Source organism: Anabas testudineus, chromosome 4, assembly GCF_900324465.2.
Source record: "Anabas testudineus chromosome 4, fAnaTes1.2, whole genome shotgun sequence".
Lineage (NCBI taxonomy): Eukaryota > Metazoa > Chordata > Actinopteri > Anabantiformes > Anabantidae > Anabas > Anabas testudineus.
The window spans coordinates 21,154,635-21,171,040 of record NC_046613.1 but is presented as its reverse complement, the minus strand read 5'-3'; the positions used below and the strand labels follow the sequence as shown (position 1 = coordinate 21,171,040).

Genomic DNA, 16,406 nt, shown 5'->3' with positions numbered 1-16,406 from the left:
ATGTTAAAATACTCAGATGTTTACTTCATCAAGGAATGTAAACAGCATATATGGTTAGTATTTGCCCTTTACCTTTTCTATTTGGGATAGAATATGAGCAAAAACATTGTTTGCCGCAAGACAGAGGGTGAAACATGAGGGAATGTGAGAGCAGACAGATGTCGCTGCTTCAAATTTACAACAAAACACTCACACTATCTCTTTCTCTCTCTCACACATACACTGCGGGTCCAGACAGGAGGGGCACAAAGTAAAGTTACACAGGACCTACAAATGCCACACTTTTATTAGCCCTGGGTCCAGTGGACCCAAACATCCTGTGTGTAGTATAAATGTGTGGAGGGGGTGTACATTGTGTGGCCAACAAAGATGTGTTCTGATATATGTTCTTCGCAGAAAATGAGCCAAGGCCAATGGGTCTAATTTCGAAAAAAGAATTAATCATATCATTTATCTTTTAATAAAAGATGAAAACGGGCCCCACAGACCTGAACACCATAGAAGGGTTAAGGTGAGCACAGAGAAATAAAAGCCTCTCCGTTAGAGAAATGTAAAAACAGCCTTCTAAAGTCTAAACTATTTAGCATGACTAACATCCAATACCAAAGAAAAGTGAAGATAAACAAACCTGTCGTTGAGCGAATAAGAACTGCTGTCATATTTCTCACGAGGTCAGATCTCACTCACAGGTATTTGGAACTAATCAAGAAACATTTATATGATACTAAGAGAGATGCTGCATTCTCACTTACATCTGAGTTCTATCCGGATAAAGTCCTTGATACCCAGATTTTCCAGAAAGACCCCAGAGGAGGATGTGGTTTTAAACAGGAAAGAAATGTCTGCATTCAACTCTCCATGGAAGGTGGGGAAGTGAAGGTAAGAAGTCTCCTTGTCAAAAAATGCAGCGTTCCAAAAGTTCTCTGCAAGAAAAACAAGGCTTCACTTGTTAAATGCATCATGATTTTCTTTTTTCTTTTTTCAAAAAGTAGATATATAACTCGGGAATAAAGCTTATTAAAAGAAATGTCGTCGTGATGGCTGTATAATGAAAATTCTGTAACAAACAAATGAACCAACTGTTCAGCTAATTAGTTGAGAACAAATGCACAACTCCACCAATGCTATCTCATCTATGCTGATTTATTGGGCAAGGTGTTTATTTATTTATTTACTTGTTAGGCTGAAGACTGGAATCAAAGGCAATTAAAGAAGGTAAAATACATCACATACAGTAGATTAGTTTATTATATATAGTTTCATTAGAGGTGGTTAATAAAGGGCAGTCTTATTTTAGCTAATGATATGCTAATTAACTAGTGTAATTTGGCACAGCCACCACCAACCTCACCCCAAATATAAGTCTTTACATTTGACATTTCTTAGATCCCATAAGATCTCCAAGGATAAATAATATTTCATGAAAACACTACACATTAAATGTGACTTACTGTCTCCATGACAGTGGAGGGGTCCCACCTTGTAGGCAGCCTCTGACCCTGGCCGCTGAATGTCACCCAGAACCAGAGACCTAACTGGAAGGGTCTCCTTATGGGTAAGCAAGCCTGAGTCATTAGCCCTGTAAGACGGGAAGAACAAGGAGATGAACAAGGTGGAGACGAAGGAGAAGGAAAACTACAAGGTAGAAAAGAAAAAAGTGAGGGAACAACAATGAGGAGAACATTGAGATAAGACGAGGATGTGGAAGAACAACCAGCTACTCAAGAAGAAGAAAGAAAGAACGAGGAGGGATAAAAAAGGCAGATGGGATACGGGAGTAACACAGAAGAACAAAAAGATGAGAGAGAAGAAGAAAAATGAAGTAGTAGAGGATTAGAAGTTGAACTCAATGCAACAATGAGAAGGGGGTGGAGGTGCAAAAGAACCAGCACAAAAACTAAAGGGAGAGAGTAGAAGAGGAGAGGGATTAGAAAATGAAGAAAGCTGCGGAGGAAGACACCTGTGCCCACCTGAACTCAAAACTGCACTGTGTTGGAAAAAGTGGGGCAAACTGTATTTAGATAGCAACGCTCCATCTCTCGACTGTGTTCGTTTGTTCTTGGAAGTTTACAGGTAGATGTTCACATGAAGATCAATGTTTCAGCTGACACACGTCTCACACAAGGTTTTTGTGGAACCATTTCATAAAAGGAACGTGGGCTGAGTGATTCATCTGCACATTCGCCATGCACACCCAGATCTGTGGTGTTTCATATTCCAGCAGTCTGCTTTGTTGCTGCAAAACTTTGTCAAAAATAAATCTAGGACTGCAGGTGCCTGCAAATCTGATGAGTTATTGACGGCAGCAGAAAGTCTATAAAAATAGAGAGCCACATAGATTTAAGCAGCAAGATAGAAAGAAAGACCTTTGGCTATGCAGACAGTAGCAGGATTGGTTACAAATATGGAGGAATTGGTCTAAATGCAGAACTGGTCACAGAATTGAGGAAGGTGACCCAAATACAGAATTGCTTACAGCATGAATAAAAAGCTTTAAATGCAGAATGGGATAAAACATGGAGAGGGGTGTTTAAATATTTTGTGATTTGTTCCAGCCATCTAGTGTTCTTCTCCTTTTTTTTGTTTTGTTTTCAATCCAATAAGGCAGAATATGATGGCAAACACGGTTCTCGACTAGGGTAGAATAATAGATTTTATTTTACTGAAGAGTCTCAAAAAATAACAAATATGTGTCTTTGCAGTGATGGTTTCTACATTGCTTAATATCTGTGCTCGTCCGTTGTTGCTTTTTGGACATTAAAGTTGGCTTAAGGTGTTGTTTTAATCAAAAGGCACAAGATACTAAGGCGATTTCTCTTTAAGTTTGACTTAAAATGAAACAAGCACCACCTGCTAACATGCCCGCTGTTTAGCAGGTATAATGTTTGACATTTGCTAAGCAGGAAAAAACCCACAAACACAGCTGAGGCTGGCAGAAATGCCATCAGTTTTAAAGACATTTAACCAAACTCCCAGACAGAAAAACATTCTGAGCCGCTGCTGGTGCTAGATGAAAAGTCAGAGGATCACCAGAGTGATTACAATTCATCCCGAGGGGGACAAAAAGCTTTGTAGCAACTTTCATTGCCATCCATAACATACGGTAGATTTCAGTCTGCACCTTAACCGCTCATGCTGTTAGCATGACTAAAATGTATTCCTCCTAGAACACACTGCCTTAAATCACTGCTTCTGAATATGGAAGTGCAGGTAACCACAGAAAATATGCTCTACGCTACATTACCAGTCATGTCCTTTGGTGCAATAGTGCATTTAAATGTGACTCATTATTGATATAAGGAAGAACTGTGTGCTTTATGGTGTCTTAGTTTTCATCTTAATAATATAAAAACACTGTACAATAGTTCTAATTTCTAATTCAACTTCCAGTTGCTTGTTAAATCTTACTGTATACCAGCTCCCTTTAAACCTCCTCACACAGCTTCATTGTTTTGTCTTTGATAAGAAACCACGGGTGTGACGTGATAACGCACTCTGACGAATCATGTATTATACAAGTCTGAACCTTTTTTTTCAGGATGCAGTGTAATCGCACATCTTAACAATAAATACAGTACCATTGGTCGTAGTCAGCATCACAGTTGCAGTGATGATTTGAGTCCACACAGTTGTCCTGCAGACCACAGGCACACTGGCGGCTGCCCGGCACAGCCCCACCCCAGTATGTCTGGACCTGACCAGGACCTGGACCTCCCACCCACCAGCTGAATGGAGCACCCTCTGAAACACAAATGCACACTATTCTTTTATTTTGCACCAGGTATTAGTTATAACACAGTTATTACAATGAATCCTATGAGGCTCCAGTAAGTGACAGCTGAAATGTCTCAGACTATTTTTATAACAGCACATTTTGTAGATTGACATATCTGTTTGCACTTGACTTAAATATCCAATAGGACATGCTGTAGAAGAAGGTCTTCTACTTTTCCTCTTCTCCTCTTCTGTTACTCCTCTTCTAGCTATCTGTCTAACAACACTCACCTCTTAAGAATTTTAACAGAAGCCAAACATCCCTCTTGCTGTTCAGCCTTGACCGTGTATCACAGCTGTTTCCCTGATAAAACTGAACAGATAATGGGCAGCTACTCTCTCAAGACTTCTCTCCTTCACACACATCCTGATAAGTGGACTGTAGTGGTTCAAAACAAGATGGGTGGCTTCCTCCAGTGCAGTTTCAAATATTGCCATTTTCCCTTTTATATACATAATGGATTGAATTCTTTTGCCCTCTTTGAATCTCGTCCAAAGTAAAATATAGTTTGTTGTGCATTTTAGGTGTTTTTTTGTTTTTAACGATAAACAATGACAAAAAGGACCTAGAAGCTAAAACGACTGATGATTTACTTATTTAGTTGGAGCTGCTGCAGCAGAATGTAGAGGATAAATGCACTGGAATGGAAACACAAGTACATTAACTAAAATCAGCAATTCACTCACTTCCTTCTGCTGCCAGATATAGATCCAGATCCTCCAGATACAGAAAAGCTTGCTTTGCAAACAACTTTGTGCCTGATGCACTTTCACAATGAATTACATTCTCTACCAGCGTCAACACACACAAACCCTGTCAGAACGCTTAACAATACCAACAAGGTGTAAGTATCTTATTAAACATTATATCGCATACACTGTGAGTTCAGTCTCCTGGCCTTACCTGCCGTGTTGAGGAGGCGGGACTTCCTGCAGAGGTAGGAGAGCTCCTGCTCACAGTGCTCTGATTGGCTGATGATGCCTGCTAACTGCTCCTCTTCAGAAGCATAGTCAAAGTTAGCTAAATGTTGACTTTTCTCAGGGGATGAATAAACTCTGGTCAGGTCTGTGTTATTGTGCTGGATCACCATCCATGCCCTGTCCTCTGGTGGAGAGGGAGGAGAAGGGGAAAAACAAGTATGATCTCAGTCCTATTCTAATCCTTCCAATTCCAATCTGATGGACATTTTGTAGGAATTAAAATGAAATATGCTCAGATGTTCATTTATGTATGTGTGTACAGGTGTTTCTGTTTGTGTGTCACCTGTCATGTTACAGTAGATGAGATGAGGTTTAACTGGTCCGCTGCCGTCCACGTCTATGTAATAATATCCAGACGTGTTGCCTTTGTGTTTGTACGCCTCACATGACTGTTCATATGTTGCTAAGGAGGAAAATAACAAATAAATTAACAATAACAGCATCTTAACAGCTTAAATCAATAATATCCTCTAATAATATCCTGTAGTATTCTGAATCAATAGCAATGTCAGTAGTGGGTCTTGGATGAAATATAGGTTAATAAACTTATTTTTCTGCAGCACGTTAACATAATCTGAATACCAAAAGCTAATTTAGTTTTGGAACATGTTCAAAACTGATGATTCCTAATTATTCTGCCTAAAACCAGGGTTTGGTCCTCTCATCCATATACCTCACTACACAAACTATGTCAAGGTACTAGGCTCTTCGCAAAAGACAACAAAGACAAAGAACCAAATTAAATTCAAATAATTGAATTTTTTAGGCATTTTCTGCATTTGAGGAAAAATATGGCCTTGGTAAAATATTTTAAAAATTAAAAGCGGCATGAATGTAAGCAACACTGTTCTAGAAATGATGTTCATTTGCAACTGTGAATACATTTTAAAGCAAATGTAGTGCAGCCCAGGTTACTTGTTCTGTTAATCTTGACTTTAGTAGAATATTGTAAAAATATACATATAGTATACTGAATCACATGACTATCAACATTTACATAAAAGCATCGTCTTTCATGAGGATACCTGGTGCTTTGTATATTCAACCTCCATCACAACAGACTCAGGTGATAGATGTAGCTCTTCAGTCATTCAACAAAAATAGTGCAAGTGAACATAATGCAGACAGCCACACACAAAATTAGTAATGGGGGCACATCATTTCTAGGAGACGTGATGTCCCTTACTTTAATAACACTGAATCAAGACCTCAATTAGAGCCTGACCTTTACTAAAGTAGTTTTGTTTTTGTTTTTTCTTTTTACAAAAAATCATAGTCCAAACACAGATTACCTATCCTATCAAAATGTAGCATGGTAATTGTTAGTTGTATATAAACAGGAACAAATGCATGCTGTAGGCATTTAGTGTTTAATATAATACCCACAGAAAATCTGACATTTCTTTCAACAAACAGCAAATCATTATTATACCATAGTCTAATCAGAGAATTTGACATTAAGTGATTTTTTAAATAGGTTATTAAAACAGTTCTTCAGCCCACTGATAACTGCTTGTTTCCAAAATGTTTCAGAAAAACTGCCCCAGAGAAATGGCACATCTCTAATCCTCACTGCATTTGTGTTCTAATAAATAAAAATAAAAAAAAGCTGTGCAAACCACAAAAGGCAATTAATGCCATAGAGATGAAAAATGATAAAAAGGTTACAATCAATGAAAAACAGTTATAGGAACATTAAAACTGGCAGCTACGGGGCCAAAGGAGGTGAAAACAAATTAAATAAAGCCCTCTTGTTATAAAATGTTTTCTCTGTAGCACACACACACACACACAGACACACACACTCACACACACTATATAGTCACATGTAGGAGTTAATGTAGGTTTTTCATGTGATGTTGGATGTTGTTCTTGTTCTTGTTCTGCTCATGTTCTTCTCACATCAGTCAAACCTCTTATAAGACACTGCCTGAGAAAGGTTTTGCCCCAAATATAACAATTAAATGCAGAAAGGTGTGTGTGTGTGTATAGGGACATAAGCTGGCTCTGATCTTGCCTGGAGCTTAGAAAGATTCAATCAAAGCCTGACAGTGTAATCAAATCCACAATCTTTTATAATTTCTCATTTGACTCACCTAAAATACTGTAGGCAGAGCCTAAGTTGAAATCTATTTATGTGGAAAGAACAGTCAGCTGTAGGACTCGCTCGCCTTATGTGACATCCTTTCTCTCTCTGTCTTCCATACGTCCCTTTTACTCATATCCTGAGACCCCCTTTATCATTTCCTCTGTATGACTTCTTTGAGTTCCCATTTCTCTTTTTGTTCCATCACGCTACCTCTTTACCCTCTCTGTCATTTATTTCTGATAACACAGGGGAGGGATGTGTGGTTTGTTCTGCAGCCCATCAAAAAGTCTTTCATTGCAGTTCAAATGTTCTGACCTAATATTAACAATAAGAAAAAATAATCAAACATTATAGTGTATTTTGCTTTTGAGACTAAATAAAAAAATGTCACTTTGATGAAAACGAGTTAAATAACTTGTTGCAGTGACAAGGTTCAATGTTAGACTTGCACAGAGATTTTTACTTTTTATGTTTCAAGAATTCTTGGACCTAAGACACAAAGAGTGCTAAAATACAATACACTGTTAAAGTTGTATTTGCACAGGGTTCCAGTGTCCTATCCAGTGGATAGGAGCTGAAGGAGGCAGAGTGGAGAAACCTGCACTGAATGTTGTGAGAGCAACATGGCAGATTTAATATATGGACATTATATTAGACAAATATTATTCTGTTGGTGTTTAGTTCATTTTAAGGAACTATACAAATCCACTGAATTCTCTTTAGGGGGTCTTTATATTGAAGCCTTGTAAATTGCTCCTATATGAAACCACTTGGAGACACTGAATCACTTCCTCACACTTAAATACTGAGTAAGTAGAAAGACGTTTCTACCAGTTTCTCTGACGGTGAGGTTGATGTGTGCTGTTTGAAGTGAGAAGTGGGAGAAAATTGTAGCTTTCATCTACAGCAGGATGCCATCCCTTTGTTCTTTGCTCAACTTTCTCTCGGTGGATAAAGTGACACTCTTTTTCTGCATTATGTATTACCAACCAGGCTATTTATGCTAAGAAGCAGCATATCAAATCTGGTGCATACTTACCCACAAGTCTCCACAGTCCTGAACCCGAAGGTTGTATCATTTTGAGTAAATAGCCACAAAAATGTTTCAGCTCATTTTGTACTTCAAGTGTGGTTTATTTAATTTGTACTAGAAGTACCTGCTGCATTTGAATAAAAAAATAACTAAAATACCTCTCTGCATGGGGGTGAGAAAAACATCTTCAACAACAACAAGCAGCCTTAATCTCTCTAAGACAGATGTCCTTGTTTTCCCAGAATTTCCATCAGTGCAATGTGTGCCAACTAAATCTGAGGGTCATCACTGATGACCAATTAAGCTTTGCTGACCACATCTCTTTCATCTCCTTGGGCATGCAGATTTGTCCTCTATAACATCAGAACTATCTGTCTCTACCTCTCTGAATATGTCACCCAACTCCTTGTGCAGGCTCTTGTCATCTCTTGTCTTCACTACTAAAAAGCCCGACTGACAGGGCACAACCAAATGTATTTACATGGTCCATAATGCAGCAGCACGTGTCATTGTCTAGCCAGAAAGGCCACGTGTCACACCACTGTTCGTAACCCTGTGTAGCTTCCAGTGGCTGCCTGTATCTGTTTCAAAACTGACACTCACCGTGGTCAACTCAACAACAGCTTCCGACCTGGACACTCTAATCCAGTCTACTATCCCTCTCACCTGATGTGTCCTGCCAATGAATTGCACCTGAACTGCATCACATCAGTCATCATCAATTAACAGCACATTCATACATTCATACACACATAACATAAATGCATACATATTAAATGAACACAGAAAGTAAGAAGACCAGACATAGCAGGACATCTGCAGTTGTCAGGAAGACAAAACTATGACCTTTTGAGACCTTCAAATTAAATGTAAAGTCTAATTTTCTCTGCATAATAAAGCACCGCAAATCTGTTTAGTCTATTGCCAATTGAACACAACTAATTAAAGTTCTGAAACAATGGAATGGAAAAAAAGACACAAGGAAATTAACTGTTAGGGGAAATGTGGTCTCTCTGTTATTAAAGCCGATGAAATGAAAACATGTCTGGAATATTAACCTTATTTTCTGTGCACTGAACGTCCTTAGATGGTTGTCTCCCCAAATAAATATATATATTTTTTTGCTGAAAACAGAACATTGCTCTCAGGGAGAACATGAAGAAAGTGAACAACTCCACTTTACACTATAACATTTTCAATTATCATCCACTTAACACAAAAGACAATTTTAGAAGGAGGTGATATTGTTTGCTTAAAGCAACCTCATGGCTTGTCAGTCTCAGTATCCTCACACAACACCCACTGATAACACTGTCATTAACTTTGGCATTTTAAATGGTTATACCGCAAGAAAGAATAAAAGAGGCACATTACATTTCATTTACTTCTCCTGTAGTTTTTAACACATTGGTAACTTTTCTGTGATTTTGAGACTGGAGTTAATACAGAGAGAGGTAACACAACACAACACAAACTTTATTTTGTAGCTGGTTGGATTTAATGGATTCCATTATATATAGATAATCATTTAAATAGTAATGGCAATGAATTTGAGTTTGTTATTTAGTAACCTCAAGTCAAATGTAAAGCTATAGGATGCATATAAAAATCCATTCATAGCAAACTATAAGTGATAATGAAATGCAAAATCTAGAAAGAATATGGCTGTTTTTTATTATTAAAGTATATATAACGATTTCTGCAGGTTCACTCTCACTGTCTCCACTGAGTCACTACCTGCCCCACACCAACCATTACAGAGGCAAAGTTAACTACCTAGTGGTAATGAGCTGGGATCAAAAACAGATCTGGAGGAGAATGAATTGGACTTATGTTCCCCAGAAAGGTGGCCAGAAACACAACTTTAACTGAATACTAATGGTGCTTTATGACTTTATGACGCTTTTATCACATAGTCACAGAGATATACAGTGATAATATGTCAATAATGTGTCAATACGACTTTTTACAACTTCTAATAAAAAGAATGTTAGTGTTTACTCACATGAGATTTTAAACTGACTAAGACATACAGAGCAATTATAAAAGATAATATTCCTAAATAAAAGTGTCTTAAATATTTTTAAGACCTTACAGCTGTGGCAGGTGGCTCCTCTGTATCCGCTGTTGGAGCAGTTGCAGTGGAAGGTGCTCCATGATTGAGTGCATCGACCTCCATGTTCGCAGTGACTGGGGGAACACCTGAGAGACAGACAGAGACAAACGGGGAGAGAGAAAATCAGTGTCTGTGGAAAAGTTCTCTAAAAAGTTTCTCAAGGATGTCGATATGAAAAGCAACGGTGAGCCTTCAACACACCTAATTGTTGTGACGAGCAGGTGTGTACGAAGGACCTGAATAAAAGCCGTCTTAAAATGAACCAAAGTTTCAGTCTTTTAAAGAAAATTCTTTGTTTTCATGTCAAGTGGAGCACAGGTGCACGTTCTGAGAATTAGCTGGTTTGAAATAATCCTTTGTTAGTATTGTTAACTAAAATTGCATCATCCAGGGACAGAACTCTTGAACTTCCACCGAAACTGTCTCTCAAAGAATAAAGTCACATTTCCTTATTTATTTTCTCGTTTCACTTTGTCCCGTCTGCTGAGTTGCACATGGTAAACATAATGTTTTGTGAAACACCTCGTCTAAAAACAGTCAAATCCATAAGATGCTTCTTTATTTTCTTTTTTATCGCTGGAGTCATCTTTATTTCAAATCGCTCACAGCATTCAATATCATGGTATATCTGCTGTAACATCCTGTTAATTAAAGTTACAACATGCAACTTAACATACTAATGTAAGAGCACTTAGCACGAGCTTAGCATCAAAATCAATCCACTCTGTTCCACCCCGTTGTCCCTCTCCTGCCCTGCTATTCTTCACTGCACTGCCCAGAGCGTCAGGTACTCGTCATAGTGAAATTATATTAAAAGAGAATCAAGCAGAAATAATTAAATTCTCAGATTGATAGAAAGGCCTCACTCAAAAGCCCTTAGAAGGTAATATCTCTGCACCACCCCCTGTGTATAGAAGCTGAATTATGATTCCTGACGCTTAGCTGTGAAAACTGGCACCACAACATTTTTCCTTCAAACTATTTTAGATAGATGTTGTCAACACACATATACGTTTAGATGCACATTAGTATTTTTACAGTTTCCTTGTGAATGTTTTTGACAATATGCATTTATTTGCCTTAAACTTTTAGCTGCATTTTCTACTATATACCTAACAGTCACTCTCACAAAGAAAGAAGAAAGTCACTTTTACACAGAATCTTCTTTAGAAAACTAGGTATCCACAGGGGTGAAAGAAAAGACTGGAGGGCCCCAGGATTTAGACATTAACAGGAATGGATGGCGGTGGAACCATTGGCAACTCAATTTGGACAGTGACAGACACAGAAACTGTGCTTTGCACTGTAGACCTAAAAAAATGTATACTCGTTGAAATCATGCAGTAGATAGCAATGCATAGAGTGCTTTATTAAGTGATTTTGAAGGAGAAGAGGTACAATCATTAGAGAATGACACATAAGTGAAACTTAGATGCTGTCATAGAAAAAACAGAATTGTTTTACAGTATTTATTCCAGTTTCTGCCCAAACCTTCACGGTTTCCACTTCCATAAATACACAATCTACCACCACAGCACTTCTTTCTGGTTAAAAGTCCACAGAAGTTTGCCTGTTTATTCACTACTTTATCTTCATTGTAAGAGAAGACAAGAATAGCAGGTAGATAAATGTCTATGCATTCAATTTGCTTGATTTTTAACACCCACTTTGTGATTACGCTCACTGTAGTCTGCAAACGTTTGGAAAACTGAACTTTTCTGGGCAACGGCCATCTGCAGCCACTGTAGGCAACTCTTTCCGGCAGCGTGTGAGAAGTTTTCTGTCATTGTCTCAACATCCAGTTTGCTGTTGGGAGTCTGCTGCCACATGCAGCATCAAACTGAAAAAGAACATTTTAAATGACTCAAAAACACAAACCTGGATCAAACGGCGAACTGAACTGGAGCCTATATTGTTAAATGTACTATAGGTCTTTCTGCAGCTAGAAGTTTCTACCTTTGCAAACATCGTGTCCTCTATAAATCGCTGAAGGGCTTCATGCTTGACTAACAATTTGCAATGCAACGTAATAGCATACTGCACCACAGCTCGGATCACAGGACTCTGAGATTAACTGAGAGAAGACACTTTGTGGCTTATCTTAAAGTTTCTAGCGATGTGACAATAGAATATAACATAGCTTGGATCACAGGGTTTGCATCCTGTCTCCAGTTTCTATTTCTGCCTCTGGCTAAACCAACCCAGCACTGTACCTCCCCTGATTTGCACACTATTACTGGACAGGTAGACTGTGTTGTGGCTAGAAAGGATTCAAAATGTGAAGTCAGCTGAACAAAAACTGAAGGAGTGGATGGTGGTGGCAATATATATATATATATATATAGGTCTTCTTTGCATCTGCTGATGCATAAATTTTAATATCTTACAAGTCAGTGGCTGACAGACAGAGAGACAGTTACAACAAGAAGAGTGGACCTCTGGGTGATCTATGTTTCTGTTTATTTGTGGATATGTGTATGCGCTGTGACAAGGTGTATTATTAAGTTGTCAGGGGCCTGACAGAAGCAAAGTGGTTGGAATTACTGCCCTCTGCATCATCTAGCTCGCCTCAAAAACATCCACTCACGCTGAGGAGAGAGGTGGTGGGACGTACGAGAAGTTCAGAGACGCTGTAGGAGAGCATGCAATGCCTTCAACAAGAGCTTGTGTGATAGTGTGTGCCATTATCCCCAATCATATCATACTTCATGTCATGATACTTGTTATCTTAGAAAATCAGGCCCTTAAAGTCTATTCTCCTCAAGACAACTTGGTAAGAACCAGCTCCCTATTTTTGGCTTTCGTAATCACCTTAAGTGAACCAGGAGATGAAATACATTTTCCTCTCATTTCTAATTAATCCAGTTAGCCACACATACAGTAAGTCTTTCAGCTTCTCCTCAGGAATACAGTTAGGTGTAGCTGCTGTAATAAGTGGGCAAGAATGGGAGCTTTGGATTAATAATGACTTTTCAGTCCTTGATTTCAAAGAGAGGCTCGTGTGCTTCAGGGAGGGATTTTTCAACTTGATCTTTTCATTCTGTTATAAACAAGTGATTTAGCCACCCCTGAGAGATGGTCCAGATTTGGAAACTTACATAACCGTGCATGGAGGACAGAGTTTGGATTCTAATAAATTTAACCTCCTTCCCCCTCCTGAACTTTAAAAGTAAAGTGAAACACCTCAGTCAGCATGAAGTCACATAGGATAGTTTAATATCACATTTTGTCTTTCCTTCCCTTTAATATTAATGTAAGGTGACACCAAGTGGGTACAATATTTTATATTCTCTTTTCATTCACCTCCTCACTTACATAGCTTTGGGTGTGAAAGTGTATTTTTATCTACTAATCCATCTGAGTGTACTTGGGCATTTTAAGCACTGTAAATCTGTATGCTGTAAAAAATAAAAGACACAATTCACTAATTAAAAAGCAAATGTGAATATAAATCAGTGCTGCCTGAAATCTTCCTGGGCTGAAACCAACTATCAGTAATTAAAGTCACTATACATACATACATACATACATTTCCAGTAACAAAATAAAACTTTTAGTGTCAAAATTGACACAAGAAAACATTTAAACATTACATACGGACATATAAACTACAGGGAGGAGCATTTGTTATAAACTGAATTTTTATGTGGATAGAAAATAATTAACTCCACACATACCAGTAAAACTTCGATTAAAATTTGAATTCTTCTCTCAATTGTCACCTTGTCTGCACTCCCAGTTCAACAGCAACAGATTGTGGTGCAGAAAGCACAGTTGTTCCACATGCTCCCGTGTGAGACAGCTCCTGTTTTGCTCAGATTGATGTGACTTCACTAAAAACACATCTATCCACTTGGTAGAGAGGAGAGTGGTGAGAAGAGATATTTTCTGGATGTGAAACAAGTAACTAAAGTAGGTTTTATTTAGTCTCCACTACTACAGGCCATGAAAACCATCTATTGTCATTGTTTATTGGAAAAAACAAACAAACAAACTAACAAAAAAAACATCTGCTCATTTCCATGAGGCATCTACAGTATCTCTCTCTGTCTGCGTTCCTGCCTCCCAAAAATACAGACTACAGCTCTGACTGGATATTTCCTCATTAAGTACATCTGATAATCCTGTGATTATTTTAGATTTATTTTAGGTTTTGTGCCAGACTACAAGCTGTAACCTTTCACTGAGAGGTGGATGCATCAACATTTAATCAGCATTCACGTAGAAACAAATAATGATTACGAAAACTGGAAGAAAATCTCAATATGAACACCAACTGAACAAACACGTTACATCAATGGGTTTACAAAGACACAAACAGAGAAGCCTTTGAAATGGGCCTCAGCTACGGCACTCTACAAGGTCCTGATCCTGCAGCAAATCAGTTTATCCATTGTATTAGCTTCTCTCCAAACTGACAACCACTGTCTCCACATGTCTAATCCTTAATTTAATCCGTTCGGTAGGTTCTATAGAATCTATATACCATATGACAGTTTTGTTGTGATTATTGAGTCTCATCAATGCCTGCCTCAGATTACTGTCTTGCTGCTCTGTCACCCTTTAACAGTTCTGCTAAAGAATAAGATAGGTGATATTATATGTTTTCAACAAGATCAAAACCAACAATGTTTTATTCCTTTTGACATTTTTTTACCTCAGGCTGGCTATGGCTGTCAACCCAAATTCATTTTTTACAACTAAAAATGTAAGCCTTTCACAACATATGATACAGAATATACTTTCATCTCTAACAGCAGCTCTGCTGCCACCTGTTACACCACAGGAGTAAACTGTGCTTTTGTTGGGCGGTAGGTGTAGTAGTTGTGGCTTCGTTGTTGGTGATGATTCTCAGTCATACAGGTGAGGTTTTCTGGATATTTAGTCTTGTTAACTGGACTTCTTTTCTCTGTTGGGGAAGGGACTAGTTGTCAAGACTCAATTTCCAGATAAACTCACCTGAATGATTGAGAATCTCCCCCAACATATTCTTGTGCACTGTGGCGCAGGAACCCTGAGTTGATGCAGAACCATGAGAGGACAGCAATACAAGTATCAAACTGCCTCTTGTGCTTTAATCTTATCCCAACATGTAAGGTCTGAGGCACAATCTGTAAATAAGTGATGAGTTAAATCAAACCCGAAGATGAAATTAAGTGAAAAGCTTCAGGGGTGCATCACATGCAAATATAGGTGAGATATGGAGACTGACCTGTCAGTGATGCCACAAATATCAATCTGCAAGCGGCTGTAGTTTCCCAGCAATCTTTGCTGCACCTTGATCAAATCAACACATTGGTCATCCAAAGTCAAGAGACGCATACAACCCTGAAACACTTTAAAAGGGTTTCTGCACTGCCGACTGCTCTCCTGAGCAGGACAACCTGAGGAGGGAAACACATGGCAACACTCAGAGGATGGGCTACATCTTAGAAGCTCCAAACTTTGTTAACCATATTTTCAAAACTTGTGCATGCATAGAAAACATTGTTATCAGGCAGTACTTGCATGCTATACATTGTTGACTAAGGAGTTTAGCTTTATGTCATGTGAGTATAAACCAGTATGTTACAATACATTGAAAATCAGGTTCACCTTCCTGAACATATCTACATCATAAAACCAAGGTATAATAACTGACACTGACTTTGGAGTCTCCATATATGTCTTATTTGATCCTTTAGCATATGCAGACCGTAGCTGGCTGTCAATAAAACCACTCCATCACCCCCAAGCCTGTGACTGAGCTCCATGTCTTACTTAGCATGATTCATGTGAGATGTTAATACTGGATAGTAGCATTGTGTGGCCAAATACAGCCTCTCTGCTCCAGGCTCTGAATTGCCCTAATTGTAGTCATCCCTTCAGACACCTTCAAGCAGAGGAGGACTAAAATATGAGTCACTGTTTATTGTCACTTTGAATTTAAGGAGCTCAATGGCTTATAGCAGTGACAATGACACAAGGAGGAAGTTTTCAAAACTTGCTATTAACACGCCAAGTCATGGTAACTAGATACACTAACTAACAACTGCTCTTGTACACAGATATTGGGTAAAAATATATGCTATATGCTATATGAGATATACCCTTTATTAAACTTTAATATGGCTTATAAATGCTAATGAGATACTTGGATTAAAGTGTTACTGTTGAATTTTCATGTAATTTCTGACAGGAAAAGGGCTGCTCAAGGTCACACTCTCATTATAAGATAATGTAGATAATGTGTGTCATGGTATAATGTATATATCTGCAGCATACAGCTTGTATTCATGTGTATGGATGTATGCAGGAGTATGAGATGGAAAGAGAAAATATATCATACAAGCTCTAAAAATAAAAGAAACGAGAGCTTAAAAAATAAAAAGAGAAGGCGGGTACAGGGAGAGGAGTGCATTGAACAAGGAAGA

At 38.3% G+C, this 16,406-nt stretch overlaps 1 protein-coding gene across 1 annotated transcript in view; it reads right to left on the bottom strand.

The window, feature by feature from the left end:
- LOC113152520 (contactin-associated protein-like 4) overlaps window positions 1-16,406 on the bottom strand; it is a 71,960-nt gene that overhangs the window by 16,517 nt on the left and 39,037 nt on the right. Inside the window, exons 10-16 of the mRNA XM_026345807.1 lie at window positions 15,206-15,377; window positions 9,973-10,079; window positions 5,039-5,158; window positions 4,679-4,879; window positions 3,579-3,741; window positions 1,452-1,579; window positions 753-923 (exon numbers count right to left, since the gene is read on the bottom strand). Coding sequence (XP_026201592.1) covers window positions 753-923; window positions 1,452-1,579; window positions 3,579-3,741; window positions 4,679-4,879; window positions 5,039-5,158; window positions 9,973-10,079; window positions 15,206-15,377 — 1,062 coding nt within the window. The remainder of the gene's footprint in view (window positions 1-752; window positions 924-1,451; window positions 1,580-3,578; window positions 3,742-4,678; window positions 4,880-5,038; window positions 5,159-9,972; window positions 10,080-15,205; window positions 15,378-16,406) is intronic.